The following is a 14,841-nucleotide window of genomic DNA, read 5'->3' as shown; positions in this document are numbered from 1 at the left end:
TCGAAGTGTTTTCGAAGATACAGAGATGAAAGCAAAGGAGCGCCGAGCAGGTTTGCGAGCGCTTGAAAACTTTGAAGCGCGTTTTCTCCACTTTTCATTTTTACGATTTTTTCAAATTGGCGGGAAAGATAACAAAAAACTTATTGACCGATTGAAACGAATAAAGGCTTATTCTCTTTAGAATTAAATTCTCTTCTAGTTGAACTAAAACGGTTGTTAAAGTCAATATTTTATCCCGAAAAATGCATTTTTTTTAAACCTGAATAAAAGTTCCGATTTCACGATTTTCTCCGGTTTTTCTTAGTTTAACTATAAAATGCACTTATAAAAATTGAAAATTTTTTTGGATTTTTTGTTTTAGACAAGAATTACGAGCTGCACATTTCCCGCCAATTAGGGACTGCTGTGACGAGGCGCTTCAGTGAACTACTTATTAGTCCGCCATTTTATAATATTTATTTACGAAAAAATTTATTTAAGCACCTTAAATATGTACAAAAATATACCAAAAAATTGTCTTTATTTTCAAGCTTTTCATCAGATATAAAATATAAAACGTCATTTTCATCTTCAATTTCTTTTAAAGTGTTATATTTTTTTTTTTTTTAATTACCTTGAGAAACACTAAGGATTATCGCAATATACTAGTAATACACGCACAGATCAATATATGGTATTAGTACACATAATCCCTTACGATTGGTCTCCATCAAAATTTTAATCAAAAATTGGTTCTACTTTTGAGTTTCGCACTTTTAAAGTAACCAAACAAAAAATAGCTGTTTTCAATCAGGTGCATTTTGGCTACAACAGCCGACTTTAACAGTGGATATGTTAAGCCTGCACTGCACTGTTAACTAACATTTCTGGTACTACATTTTATAGAGCCATATATTTGTAATATGTTTACATAAAAAAACTCATATATTAAAAGATTGATAAAATGACCAAATACCATAAAAATGGCCAAATTCCCCATAGTGCATTGTTACGCTAGGCACAATGTGGATTTTTAAGTATGACGTGCGTCGCATGAGCAGTTTAAAATATATAGTTAAGTACTTAAGTTTATTACTTTCCAGAAAACGAAGGTTTTCTTTTTTGCTTTCAAAAACTCGTTACAGCTTAACCAAATCGGGTAACTAGGGTTAAAAGGCAGAGTGCTAAGCACGACTCGTGAAAAGATTTATTAATATTATATTATTATTTATTGCCTGGACATTATGGGTACCCCTCATGTGCTATGTTTCACACTCACACGTCATCACTTAAACGCAAATTCTTTTGCAGTTAAACAGAAACTACGATATTCGGTTTCGTTATCGTTTATTCCCATAAATTATAAATTGCGTATTTAACCGTGAAGCATGCGCCTGACCAGCAAATGGTCGGCAACTCACATTAACCGTCTTGGGAGGATTAAATGGACCTCAAGTTAACGCGACAGGGCATCTGACAAGAGCCCTGACCATTCCAGTTTTAGTCTGCCCACTCTGTTTTGATTAAGATGCTTCAACTTGACTTCACTCGTGTGTTAAGAGGCCCTAAGGAAGTGTGTGCATGGGTGGGGAGCATGCTTGATTTGCCAATTTTCGGTTCACTGAAGTCGAACTGGGAAGAAGTTTACTGTCGAGCCCTTAAATTACAAATGATATTCTAATCAGATTTATGTTTCGTTCCAGTAAATGGCTTATGTCGAAGTCCGTGTCACATTAGTGGGCGCCCTGTTTACGGCCAACTAAAAAATACAAAGCTATATTACTATTGATTATTTTCTTATTAATCAGTCACATTGTCACTTACAGGGAATAGACACAGACTCTATCGTTCTTTCTCATCGCTAAATTAACCCACCAAGAATACTTTATGACACTTTAAGACACTTAAAAGATTGACATTTTCTTAATTTTTAAGCTCTTTGTTAGACATAAAATACGAAATGTGAATTTCATCTACAATTTCCTCAATTAGGGATTATTTTTTTAAATTTCCCAAATAATTTCAGCTGGCCACTTTCAACAAATGGGTTTGGTTATTCTGAGTTTTGCTAATAACGGGCTGAACAAATTTTGGTTCGCTGTAGTCTTCACATCATGGATACTAATGGAGCACTAATTTAATAAATTTGCGGCGCAAATAAGCATATTGAAATATTTTAAATCGCAGTCAGCTCTTCTGGTGCCGAAATGCTAGAGAAAGGAGTTGCCGAGGTTGTGGGAAAACTTTCCTAAGCATAACGTTTAGTTTAGTTTGTAAATTTAATTGGCTGGTATTTTAAACAAAACAAAAAAGGAAGCTAACTTCGGCACGTCGAAGAATCGAGCCATTCTGGTAAAATAATAAGAAAAAAAAATAAAAGAAAATATATAAAAGTTGTTTGTATATTTATACATAGCATAAATAAAGTGCTGAAAACACACACAAAAAAGACTTTCATAACATTTTACCTATATTTATGTTTACGGCTGGCAAAAATCCTCCATCTGAACCCTCCCCGAGGGTGCCAGCTGGGCAATGGGCACTGTATTAACCCGGACACCAGGCTGCTTGCCCCGTCCGCGATAATACAGTGTCTAGCAAAGGCTACGGTTCAACTCCTTCTGCCCTAAAAAGCCGAAGGAAGTGAGCCGTTAGCCATGGCTGGAGGTTCCTGGCGGAAGGAATAAAACGCAAGTGGGGATGTACCCCTGGAAAAGAAACCATTCTAGAGGGTTTAAAGAAAGAAACCAGGACTGGGATGTCAGCCCAAACGTCAGTGGAAGGCGTGACCACTACCACCGGCGAGCACAGGGGGGAGCAATCCTCTCTGTCTGTCGCCAGCGGGTACACCTCTGATGTGACGGGAGCAGGTCATGTCAGTTGCAACGCTACTGCCGAAAAAACAACGCAGGGGAAGTTGAGCCGCTCACGTGCCATAGTCGGTACAGACTCGGACCTTGAGAGCGTGCAGCTCTCCAAAGAGAAGGAAGAATGCCTTCTCCACTCGCCGAAACCAGGCACCAGCTCCCAGCGCAGGGACGGGCCAAAGCGGTCAAGCGAGGGAATGAAGGCCAAGGCGCTGTACAAGGCAGCCTTCCGCATCCAGGATCGGCTCCAGAAAAAAACCGCCCTATCCCCAGAGGAGAAGGCAAAGCTTACCTGGGCTGAGGAGAAAATCGCTGAGGGGGGGCTTTACTTCGCCAAACTCCCCCACATGAGATCGACTGGAGGATTCGCCAACAAGGTGGAGGAGACGCTTGCCAACTAAAAGCAACGCTCAGCCGAAAGCGCCTGTATGGAGCCCGGGGAGCAAGCGGCAATGCCGGCCTAAGGAGGCAGGCCCTTCCCAAATGACAAATCGTGGCCCTCATTGACAGAAGCGATGAAGCCGGCAAAATGCCCGAGGCGCAGTGGAAGAAGGTGCATGCGCGGCTCGTTGAGTCATTGTAAGCACGGATGGAGGAAGATTCCAAAGCTCCCATGCCCACCTTCGGTGGCGCTGGGTGGCTAAATGGGGTCAAAATCCTGAAGTGCATGAAGATGACTCGAGGAGAAAGTGGCTGACGCAAGCGGTCTGTCAGTTGGAGGCGATATGGGAGGGAGCCAAGCTGAAGGTGGTGGACCGGGAGCTAATCCCATCCACTTCAAAGGCGAAGGTACTCTTCCCCATCCCAACCCAAGCGGACCGGGCGCTGAAGCTGCTGCAGCGCCAGAATCCGGATATACCAACCGCGGACTGGTACTGTACGTTGCGGCCCCATCACCTAAGGGCCGCAGGGAATCCGACGGAAAGGGAAGTTCGGTCAGGCTCTGATAGGATAAGTTTTGAAAAAAGCAGTCTGCTGCTTCTACGGTAAGTTTCAGCTCTAGCGATACACGGTACGCATAGGGTACAAGGATATTATAGCTTAAACCCAACCAAAAATGTATGTACCATTCGGGAGAATGCATTCATATTCTAGATTGAGTAAAAAACCGCTGTTAAAGCATCTAGTCTTGGTACTTCCTTAGGAGAATAAATCTATTAATTTGTTTGAAGTACCTTTGGGTAAAGTTAAAGTTAAAGTTAGTCAAAGCGACTGCCTTCAGTCAGAAGTAACAATATTTATGATGTGGTTCAGGAGTCTTGACTCAGGACTCAGTAAGCCTGTAATTCTGTTGTTTTCTAGAAGCGGAATTTTGTATTTCATATTATTTTATTTGAAACAATTTGTCGTCTCTTTGGTATGATTATCCTAGAAAAATATAACTAGGCAAAAGCAAGCTAAGGTAAGTCCACGAGTGGGTATAATCACATGATTCTTCAAATGCAATAGCCATTTACATTTGCATGTCAGAATTTTGCATAAAATGGATTGAAAATAAGTTGATGTGATGATGGCCCACAGGGGCTACGTAGTAGTTCGTTCAACTTGAATTGTTGAATGCTTGACTTTGTATTTGGAACCAGAGACTAGCCTTGTGGCTGCTTCCACCACTGCCTCGCCATCACTATGTGTGTCTGAAACAAAAACAATTCAATTTGAGAAAATTGCTGATCGGCAAACACTGCACTCTTACCTATGACGAGGTGCACCATTAGCACTCTGTGCTGGCTGGTGTGCTGCCACACGTTTAGATGGTGCACCGATCTGCCAATAAAAAAATAACTCATGATCTCAGGCTTTTAAGATGCCATCGGTTGGTCCACTCACCTGACGCCCTCAAGACTAGACAGGTCGCGTTGCAAGCTCTGTAAGCAGAGGTTCGGCGGCACGGCATCCAGGAGGATAGACACAGACTCTCTGAACAACTGGACAGTCGTTAAAATTACAATGACAGAAAAAAGTAGTGTACACATCGGATCAGCATACTTTGCACTCGGCTAAAATGATTTAAAGTTTTTATTTTTTAGCATTTTATTTTTTAAATTTGAATTGAAAATTACGTGCAAGACCTGAAAATTCGGCTAAATACTTCATAATTTTCCTATAATTAGATAGCGAACATAGTTAAATATGTACATATATAGGTAAATATATATAAATATGTACATATGTACATATATATACTGGGCTACTGAAAATTTTGTCTGACCTGTTCTTTACCTGTTTAATAACAATATGTGCTTCCTCTTCGAAATACTTCATTCTCTAACTTTTAATTGCTTTGGAATTTCCCTTCAGTCTCTGTTATTGACACACAGACTCTCTTGGAAAAGTGGAGGCCCTTCTAATTATAAACGTATAGGTGCTCTTACAGAATTTTCAAAATCGAAAAAACTTTAAGTTTAACAAGAAAGGAAGCTAACTTCGGCACGCCGAAGATTGTATACCCTTGCAGTTTGCAATTGGATCATTAAGAATCGAGCTATTCTGTATATTTATACATAGCGTAAATAAAATGTTGAAAACACACACAAAGCAGAGTTTCATAACATTTTACCTATACTTATTGTGTTTACAGTTTGACAGTTACAGTTTTACATTCCTAGCTTTACATTTTTTCTACATTTACCGATCGCTTCTATGGCAGCTATATGATATAGTTGTCCGATTTTCATAAAATTAAATCTGAAAATCTGAAATAATATATTTTGGCCATATCTTAAAAATGGTGCAAAAATGTTGAAAAACAGCCCAGTTATATTTTGTTTCTAAATATTTATCGAAAAATTGTACACTCATAAAAATATTTGCCTAAAATCGCCCTTAAAAAGCCGATTTCGCCCTTGTATTTAGAAATTCGCCATAGAAACGGTTCCAAAGGCGAGTCGATCTAGATTTGAGAAAATTTGCCCTAAATTTGAGGAAAGAATCTTTCCTAAATCTAGGGCGATTTTTCTTAAAAGAAGAAACATTTTCTTGTTTATAAGATTTGTCCTAAATATGGGAAAAATTTTCCTCAAATTGAAGGTGAATTTTTTCTTACATTTAGAAATATTTTCTTGAATGTAGAAAAATTGAAGGTAAGTTGCAATTGTTTGTTGTTGCTGGCTGTATTTGTAAATAAGCAATAATATTATTTTTGTTGTAAAAATGTTGTTAATAAATATTAATAATAATATTTTTTGTTGTTGTATTACAACAAAAACAATATTATTATTGTTTATTAACAAAGGCGGCCAAATGCTAACACTTTTGGTGTTGCAAAAGAGAATTGTTCTTATTAAGTGTTGGCCGGCCACCGTCACCTCATGCCAGAGACGTTTGAACCAGTTGGGAATTGTAGGCGCACGCGAGCGGAATTTGCCAAAAGAATTCGCCATAGTTTTACGAAAAGTTGACCAGCAAAACAAAGAAAATTCTCCCGTAATTAAAGAAAGAAATTGAGCGAAGCAAATCCGAAAACTTTGCCCTATATTTGAGGAAAATATGTAAATTAACCCTAAAAAAGTGTATTTATGGCGGCTATTCTTTATTTTACTGTGCCTTGCCTTAAATTCATGAAAACCTTTTCCTTATTCCAGAAAAATTTTCTTAGTTTAAGGGCGATTTTTTTTTATGGCGATTTTTCTTAAATCTAGAAAAATATTTTTATGAGTGTATGACAGCTATATGATATAGCCGTCCGATCCGACTCGTTCCGACATATATAGCAGAGAGAGTATGTAGAAGACTATATACAAAGTTTCATTCAGATAGCTTTAAAATTGAGGGACTAGTTTGCGTAGAAACGGACAGACGGACATGGCTAGATCGACTCGGCTGTTGATGCTGATCAAGAAAGGTCTCCTTCACTGCGTTGCAAACATTATAATATCCTGCAAGGGTATAAAAAGGATCGCCGAGCTAAAGAGCCGAAACTTAACAAAAAATGTATAAAATTACACAGATTCTTCTTTCATTCATTGTTCTAAAAAATGGAAACTCACACAAAACTTAATTAAAACGGCGGCCAGAAAAACGCCAATGCTCTGCACAAGGTCACCAATTACATGAATTATTGCCGCTCGCAGGTTCAGGTTCTTCTCATCGTGAGCACTGGAAAATATAAAAAAAATTATATATTTATATAACAAAAACCAGGAAGAAAGCCAGAAAAAAGTTTGATCGACGTGGAATACCCAGTACCCAAATCTTTAGCGTTAAGTTGAAAGATAATCTTTTGATTCTAAGTATCGTGTATGAGAAGTCTGATATCGGGTTGGTTTAAAAGGGCAACCAGTTCAAACGTTTTTGGCCTGAGTTTTCTTCTTTGTTTCGAAGCTTTACGAATAAAATAATATACCTTTCATAGTTCACTTAGTCTTTTTATGTGAGCTATTAATAGTTCGATTTTTTCTAACGTCTTATTACTATAAAGTTCGAGGTATTCTGGCAAAAATCTCTATTGCGTACCTACCCATCACTCTGAGATAATCTTGTTCCATTTGGAATAACAATACAATTTTCACTGGGAATTTTATCAGCCATTTCTGCATTCATCAGCGATGACTCACTGGATTCAGTTATATGTGAGCTAGGGTTAGAATAGGAGTGCCCGTGACTGTGACAGTGACTGTGACCATGACTGTGACTGTGACCGTGTCCTTTTCCGCCCATAAACCAGGAGCCATGTAATACGAATATCATTCTGTGGAAAAGCAAACACTATGAACAACATTAGAAAATAACAAGAAAGGAAGCTAACTTCGGCACGCCGAAGTTTGTATACCCTTGCAGATATTATTTCATTACATTTCAACTATACTTATTATGTTTACAGTTTGACAGTTACAGTTTTACATTCACACCTTTACATTTTCTCTACATCTACCGATCGCTCCTATGGCCGCTATATGATATAGTTGTCCGATTTTCATGAAATTTATACCAAAATTCTACAATAATAAAATAAGCTTATATCTCAGAGTAGATGAAAATACGTTGAAAAACAACGAAGTTATAATTTGTTTCCTATTAATTTCCCGATCGTTTCTATGGCAGCTATAAGATATAGTCGTCCGATTTTCATAAAATTTTTACCAAAATTCAGAAATAATATAGAATGGCCATATCTAAAAAATGGTGCAAAAATGTTAAAAAACAGCAAAGTTATAATTTTTTTTCGAAAAATTTATCGAACATTTGTATAGCAGCTATATGATATAGTCGTCCGATCCGGCCCGTTCCGACATATATAGCAGTGAGAGTATATAGAAGACTATCTGCAAAGTTTCATTCAGATAGCTTTAAAACTGAGGGACTAGTTTGCGTAGAAACAGACAGACGGACAGACGGACAGACGGACAGACGGACAGATGGACAGACGGACAGACGGACATGGCTATATCGACTCGGCTGTTGATGCTGATCAAGAATATATATACTTTATAGGGTCGGAAACGTCTCCTTCACTGCGTTGCAAACTTCTGACTGAAATTATAATACCCTGCAAGGGTATAAAAACTAGAATAGATTAAGTGAAATGATTACCACGATCAACTGTACTCGGAACAGAAATGATCGGAAAAGTAATAGAACAAATAACAATTAACTTCGTTGTTTTTCAATATATTTTCATATACCTTGAGATTTGACATTGTTTATATATGATTTTTTATTTCGTTTTTCTTTTCTTTAAAATCTGGTTCATACGTATGTATGTATATAGCCCATATAAACTTACACAATATTTATTGCAATGCCAATGCCCGATATGGCCATCATCACATCGGCGTTCAGTTCAAAGTCTTGAGAGTAAATTCGCTGAATGGCCACCACCACCAGAAAGGTGGTCAAGACCCAGATCCCCAATATCGAGGCCAAGGCACCAAAAACCTCTGAAAGTCGCAAGCAAATAAAAAATCAGGAAATCGGCATTATTAGCTGCCAAAATCAGAAGACGTGAGTGATTGGCATACACTGAGGCTAGGCAGAAGGAACGTATGACATAAGTGCAATGTGTTGGGACGGAATGCGATGAATTAATGCGAGCACAGCTGTGTTTCTATTAGCATGGTGTCAGAGTTAATTGGATACTTACCGAAGCGCTTGTATCCAAAGGTCATACGTTCGTCCGGCGCCCGGCCGCCCACCCAAATGGCGACTAGGCCGATGACAAAACTAATACAATCAGATGCTAAATGGGCGGCATCCGCTATAATGGCCAAGCTTCCGGCCACGTAGCCCCCGAGGAATTCAATGACCTGCGGTTGACATCAAGACCGTTTGTTGCGTCGGAGGCATGAAATTGATCATAATTAAATCAGGAGTGCGTGCATGCAAATCCTTGGGTATACCATGGAGTGTTGCGGATGGGTAATACGTGAAGGGCTTGCTTACCATGAATATGCAACAGAGAGAAATAGCGAGGAGAATTTTAAATTTGGCCTCCTGCGCCGATTGGCTTTTTAAGTTTGCCCCAAATCCCGGATGACCGCTGCGGCACTCCAGCTTTATTTCAAATTCCATTCTCTCCGGCTCCGACTGCTGTACGGGACCACAGAAATTGCTTATAAATAGGGGCTTGCATTTGACAGCACCACTGAATATAAATGGTCCAGAAATTAAGCGCTTCTCACCCGGTAGTTCGCATTGTCATGGCAATCGTCCAGTAGTGGTACCTCCCACGTCTGCTCCTCCACAGTTCGCAGTATTTCCTGCCCTGTTAAGGCCATGCTCCCGCTGCTGCTGCTATTGTTGTAGGTGGCCTTGCCATTGCTGCTGGAGCGGTATTTTTTTAAATCTTCAGACCGAGTAGCTGGATTGGCCGAGTCCGGCCTATTATCATCAAAGTACGGATTTAGCGAAAAGCCCTCGTCGCATTCGTCCTCGTGGCCGATTGGCGGCAGAGCGTGGCTGAGCTTCTGATATTTTGACATGGTCCTTTCTTTTTCTAGCTGTAACTTTTGAGCAGCATATGCTAATTACCACCTCGCTCGGTTATTGTAATTTAGTGTGTACATTGTGTCATCATCCTGGCATCTGTTACATGAAATCAATTGTTAGGCAGGACATTACTATCTGAAATTAAATTGGAAATAATACAATTAGTAATTATATAGTGATATGTATACGTGGCTATCGAGGCTAACGCAAAGACACCTCGAATTAGGGCGTTAGTGTTTAAAAATGTTCAGTTCATTTTATTTTGCTTTAAAAACCTCACCTATTTTTGACATTTTATTTTAAAGTTTGACAAATAAAGCTTGTAAATATGTACTCGAGACTCTATTTAATATGGAATCCTTAATTGAAAATATGAAAATAAACGTAAATAACGTAAGTAAACTTCGGACAAGCTGTAAAATCGCCATAGGTGTAGTAAAAATTTTATAAAAACTTTGTGATACTCATACAGTGAACACCAACAGGCCTGTTCCAGTTCCCCCTCGGAAGTAAATTTATAACATTTGCGAATTTCCCTTTAATATAAGCAAATTTCATTTCCTTTTTCCGTTTGGGAACAAGAACAGGGCCGGCGGATTTGCAATAATGTTCAAGGCTATAACTAATTTAATTATTTATAAACTTAGTTATGCAATAATGTTCCTAAGACATCAAAGCTTTATATACAATTAACATTTGTAATATAGTATATAGATATAGTTGCATTGTATTTTAAAATAATTAATTTCTGATTTTGCGGATTTGAATACGCCGGCCCAATGGCACACGGAAAGTTTCAGTGCGTTTCTCCTGCAAATTAACAGAGACTTAACAGAGGGAAATACGAATCCGTAAGAATTTTTCGGAAGTGAATACTAGAACAGGTCAGGGAAATCCTAATCCGAATAAATTTTGCGGAAGTGGAAACTAGAACAGGCCTGATAATTTTTGTTGCTTAGCTTGATTTATGCAGAAGCAACCCGAAAATGAATGCGAAAGATTACGGTACATGGGAAAATGCTAAAAGTAAAATATTAGAAGCATGTTAGTTGTCAAAAGTATTTACACACGCTTTATTCGCGTTAAAGGTATTTACACAAAGCTAAAAATTAATTATTCTTGAACATTTTTTGGATGATCGCTTCTTTCTGAAGTTTAAAGAAGATTCCAGATGCATAATAAAAAAAAAACATTTTTAAAATGCTGAATATTATAAAATTATTGGGAAAAATTTTAACTAAATTCGCAAAAAAGTTAATATATGTATATTATTTTAAATTTTTAAATCACTTACTTGCTTACTTTTTTTTTATCAGCAATTTTGTGACGTTTTTTTTCATGAAAATTGAACTTTTTATTTAATCACTCACCATTTTGCTAAAAATCAAAATATCGAAAAAATCCTACGTGTGTCGATAGCGGTTGAGATACAGAAACTAACAAAATTGATTTTTTGTTCTAGCTCAAAAATTAAGAACTTTAGGTTTCCGGCCATGGACCCCTTTCAAAAAAATAGAGCCTACGAAGAAATGCTGCACAGCCGCCATTTTGTTTTCGATTTATTCCAAAAAAATGTATTTTGTACTTCACATACATATAACATTATAAAACCAACTTTAAAATTTCTCGATTTGCTTTTTTCATTTGGCCAAAAAAAATTCTTGAAAATCGGCTTTTTTTTGGCCAGTTACTCAGATGTCCCCCCTTAAGCAAATTACTATTAAATAACAAATAAGAATAATTGCAAAAATATGCAAAGGTGAAGTCAAACCCGTCATTAATCTACGTTAAGTCATACGAAATGTAGACAACTATATGAAAAATTCAGAAAAAATCCTTCATTTGGTCATGTTAAAATCGCTAAAACTAAGAAACTTATTGGAATAAAGAAAAGTGATTGAACACCACAGCGATGGCAAAATTAAGTTAATATCCGATTGTACATATATTACTCCGGTAAGCTAAGCAAAACGACATTGATTTTATTAGAGCATACTAAATAGCTTATCAATTATTAAAGAATGTTTTATGGACTTATTAGCCTTCAGATTAATAAGAATGTTCGTTTAGAACATATTTATTAAATACCCCACAATAACATAAAAAGAAAAACGTTCGTCTAAATTTGTTTATATATTATAAGAGATTATGGTTATTTGTTTGGAATTATACTATTTCCAAATATCACTGGGGTCTTGCAACTTTATGGCGCCACAGTACCACAACGGATGAACTTAAAAATGTAAAATAAAAATCTGTTAATGCAGGGTTACCATGGCTATTATCAAGCTCTATCAGTAACATTATAAAAAAAGAGTAAAAACATTAAGGTCCTGTACTCGAAATTACAGACATTTTGACTATAGATTCATGAACTCAATTTTTAGCCAGGCATGAAAGCCCTAATCGATGCCTTTATTAATAGAGTAACTTACGAGATTTTAGCTTAAAATAATATATCAATTGACCAGAATTCAATTTAAAAAGAAAACAATTTATGTGTAAATACTATTTAATCTATTGGTAAATATATTCCTAACGCTACAAGTTAAAAACATATAAATTAGTGCGATAAATTACATTTTAAAAGGACAGGATTTAGTTGTCTTAAATACTATGCAATTATTGCCTACTTCTATGGGGTCGGAATTTTCTTCATTTACTTGTTACGCATAATTTTGTTTACACTCTTTTTTAATACTTGTTGCTCTTCCCCCGGACTTTATCTGCCAGCGAAACTGGTGGTGGAAACAGGCTCTAATACAATTATAAGCGATTATTGGTATGTTTACGATATGTGTAGGGCGATAATTCTATTGTATTTTTATCTTCCATTTTTTTTTGTACGTTCGGTCGCTCAGTCTCATTTATTATTCCGCGGCCTTCAAGCACACAAACTGCGATAAGCTTTACTTTTGAAGTTTCCAACACGGCACTAAAATCACTTATCTACTTTGATTAACTTGTCGCGACACATAGATCCTCTATATGACAGACATGTACATATATGTAGGGTACACAGAGAAAAATTGACCACCCCCATTGATTATAGAAAATGGGCAACACTTAGGCGCATTAAAAGAGCTTTAAAAGCTAACAATGTTTTAAACATTTAAAAAATCGTATATACTGTTTTTTTTTTAATAACATATTGCAGTAGTAGGATGAATAGATCATTCAATAGAAATTTTCAGATGACAAAAACATTGTAGTTATTAGGCAATAAAGTGCTTTAGCATTGATGGTGTAAAAAAATATTTAAAAAAACTCTTACAAATTAACGTTAATTCCGTTTATAATCGTAGTGCACCAGAATTTTTTCTTTGGCGACTTTTATCTATAAAAATTTGTTACATATTATTAACGTTTAACCACATTTCACATTCTGGTTATTCCGAACTATGTTTTTTAGAGTTCCTACAACCACGATTTTTTATCGACACGTTGGTAAATCCGAAAAGGTTACAATAATTTCACTTGAAAATGTAACCAAAATAAAAAGGTATTTTTACAATGATGCAACTCTTCAAACATTCAAACAATATCGCTTTTAGAGTACGGTCTTTTATTATGAAATTTATCACATGTTAATTATTATACATTTTTTGTGTCGCCTTCTCCTGCATATTTCCATTGCCCATTAAAAAGATTCTTAGTCCTATCGTTTTTGTCATATTCTTTTCTAATTGGTACTATAAATTCGGTATACAGGGTATTATAAGGTATGTACAGTGGCTAATATCTTATTTTATGCAGCTCATACATATATATCAGGCAAGCCCCGTTTTCCAATCAAGGCAAAAATCTGATTTATAGTCCTTATACCCTTATGTACCCCAGTGAGGGTACATATATAAAACCTTACACATATGTGTGTATGTACATACATATGTGCATGGAATTTGGACTGATTTATTTCCCACGGTGTTGATAAAAAGTACGTGATACATTGTTATTTCGAGAATCTGATTTGTAGGAAATTTATTGTTGGTAGTCGTTTCTTCGATTTGTTCTTATTTGCTGTGTTTGCGTTCATTGGTTTTCCAATAATAACACATTATTTATAGCAGTCAACACATCTAAGCCAAAATGTATTTTAAGTTTTTCCGAATGTCTTTACTTGGGATTCGGGCGACACGAGGGGCATGCTCATTGATAGCGGAGTGTCAGCGAACTGAACTTTTTTCACAAAGTATCACTCACCCAGTTGGAGTTCAGCTTGCAATAAGCTACACAAAGGGCGGCGGGAAACGTGCATTGACCTTATCAACAGGTTTGACTTTGACACTGCGTAGCCGTTCTCTTACTCTCTTTCTCTCTCAGCACTGTGATGCTGATGGTTGAAAAGCAAGTGTAAAGAGAGAGAGAGAGAGAGTGAATCGGAGCCCTCTTCCCACCCAATCCTCCCATCTTAATTATAATTGAGGTAGTAGCTCACTTACCCCCCCTTCCGCACTGTGGGTATTATTGTTCTGTTTCGCGCTAGGTTTTGCTGCTGACTCTCGGCGGTCTGTGATCGTTGTTTATATTTACATAAACAGTTACATATGTATTTATATGTGTGAAAGCACTGCACTGAGTGTTGGCGTTTCCAGCTGTTTCCTATGAGTGGCTTTGGGCCTGTTTTCTTTCGAATTGGGGTTTCTATACCACACTGATAACGTTTTTTAATTTCTTTGCTTAGTTCGCATAACCGCCAACCCACTGTTCATATAACTTACGATCGCGAGCACCGACTTTCCTCGCGCTCTCAGCGACGCGTGAAGTTCAACTACAGCGAAGGCGACCGGGACGACTAAAGTAGACCCACAAAGAGAGCGAGGGGTGGGTGCTACTGAGAGCACACGGTGAGTTATTGAGCGCTGGTGCCGGCATTTCATTTTACGGCTCTCTCGCTGAAGTGCTAATCAGCTGAGAGGCCACTCGGAGCGCCGCCTGAAGTGAGTGATCAGCTGAAATATCTCAATGCCTCGCTGTCGTTTGTAAACAAAGGCCGTTTGTGTGATCCAGTCAAAGTGATAGTTCTGATTTGAAAAAAACGGTGGGTAAACAAATACTCATTCAGATTCTT

At 37.4% G+C, this 14,841-nt stretch overlaps 1 protein-coding gene across 8 annotated transcripts; it reads right to left on the bottom strand.

Moving 5' to 3' along the window:
* Positions 1–4,156: 4,156 nt before the first annotated feature.
* On the bottom strand, positions 4,157–14,231 carry ZnT41F (Zinc transporter 41F). Of its 8 annotated transcripts, none has more exons than XM_017161594.3 (10): positions 14,213–14,231; positions 9,464–9,905; positions 9,225–9,371; positions 8,926–9,088; positions 8,569–8,722; positions 7,303–7,533; positions 6,833–6,941; positions 4,674–4,843; positions 4,540–4,610; positions 4,157–4,480 (listed from the first exon to the last, which is right to left on the bottom strand). In XM_017161594.3, the coding sequence occupies exons 2-10, from the start codon at positions 9,761–9,763 to the stop codon at positions 4,371–4,373; spliced, it is 1,455 nt and encodes a 484-aa protein (XP_017017083.1). In that variant the 5' UTR covers positions 9,764–9,905; positions 14,213–14,231; the 3' UTR covers positions 4,157–4,370. The 8 variants fall into 8 exon arrangements, with proteins under 8 accessions (XP_017017083.1, XP_017017085.1, XP_070140191.1 ...); XM_017161596.3 differs by lacking the exon at positions 14,213–14,231 and adding an exon at positions 10,051–10,135; XM_070284090.1 differs by lacking the exon at positions 14,213–14,231 and adding an exon at positions 10,051–10,135 and having other exon boundaries at positions 9,225–9,368.
* Positions 14,232–14,841: the final 610 nt, after the last annotated feature.

This window comes from Drosophila kikkawai, chromosome 2L (genome assembly GCF_030179895.1).
Source record: "Drosophila kikkawai strain 14028-0561.14 chromosome 2L, DkikHiC1v2, whole genome shotgun sequence".
Lineage (NCBI taxonomy): Eukaryota > Metazoa > Arthropoda > Insecta > Diptera > Drosophilidae > Drosophila > Drosophila kikkawai.
This window is presented reverse-complemented; position numbering and strand designations above follow the sequence as displayed.

Excerpts from the sequence above, each read along its gene's own strand:
- ZnT41F (XM_017161594.3), bottom strand. The coding sequence starts at position 9,763 with ATGTCAAAATATCAGAAGCTCAGCCACGCTCTGCCGCCAATCGGCCAC. Across the intron at positions 8,723-8,925 it reads CTTTGGATACAAGCGCTTCG|AGGTTTTTGGTGCCTTGGCC; the intron begins GTAAGTATCCAA and ends TGCGACTTTCAG. Across the intron at positions 6,942-7,302 it reads AGATTATCTCAGAGTGATGG|TGCTCACGATGAGAAGAACC; the intron begins GTAGGTACGCAA and ends TATATTTTCCAG.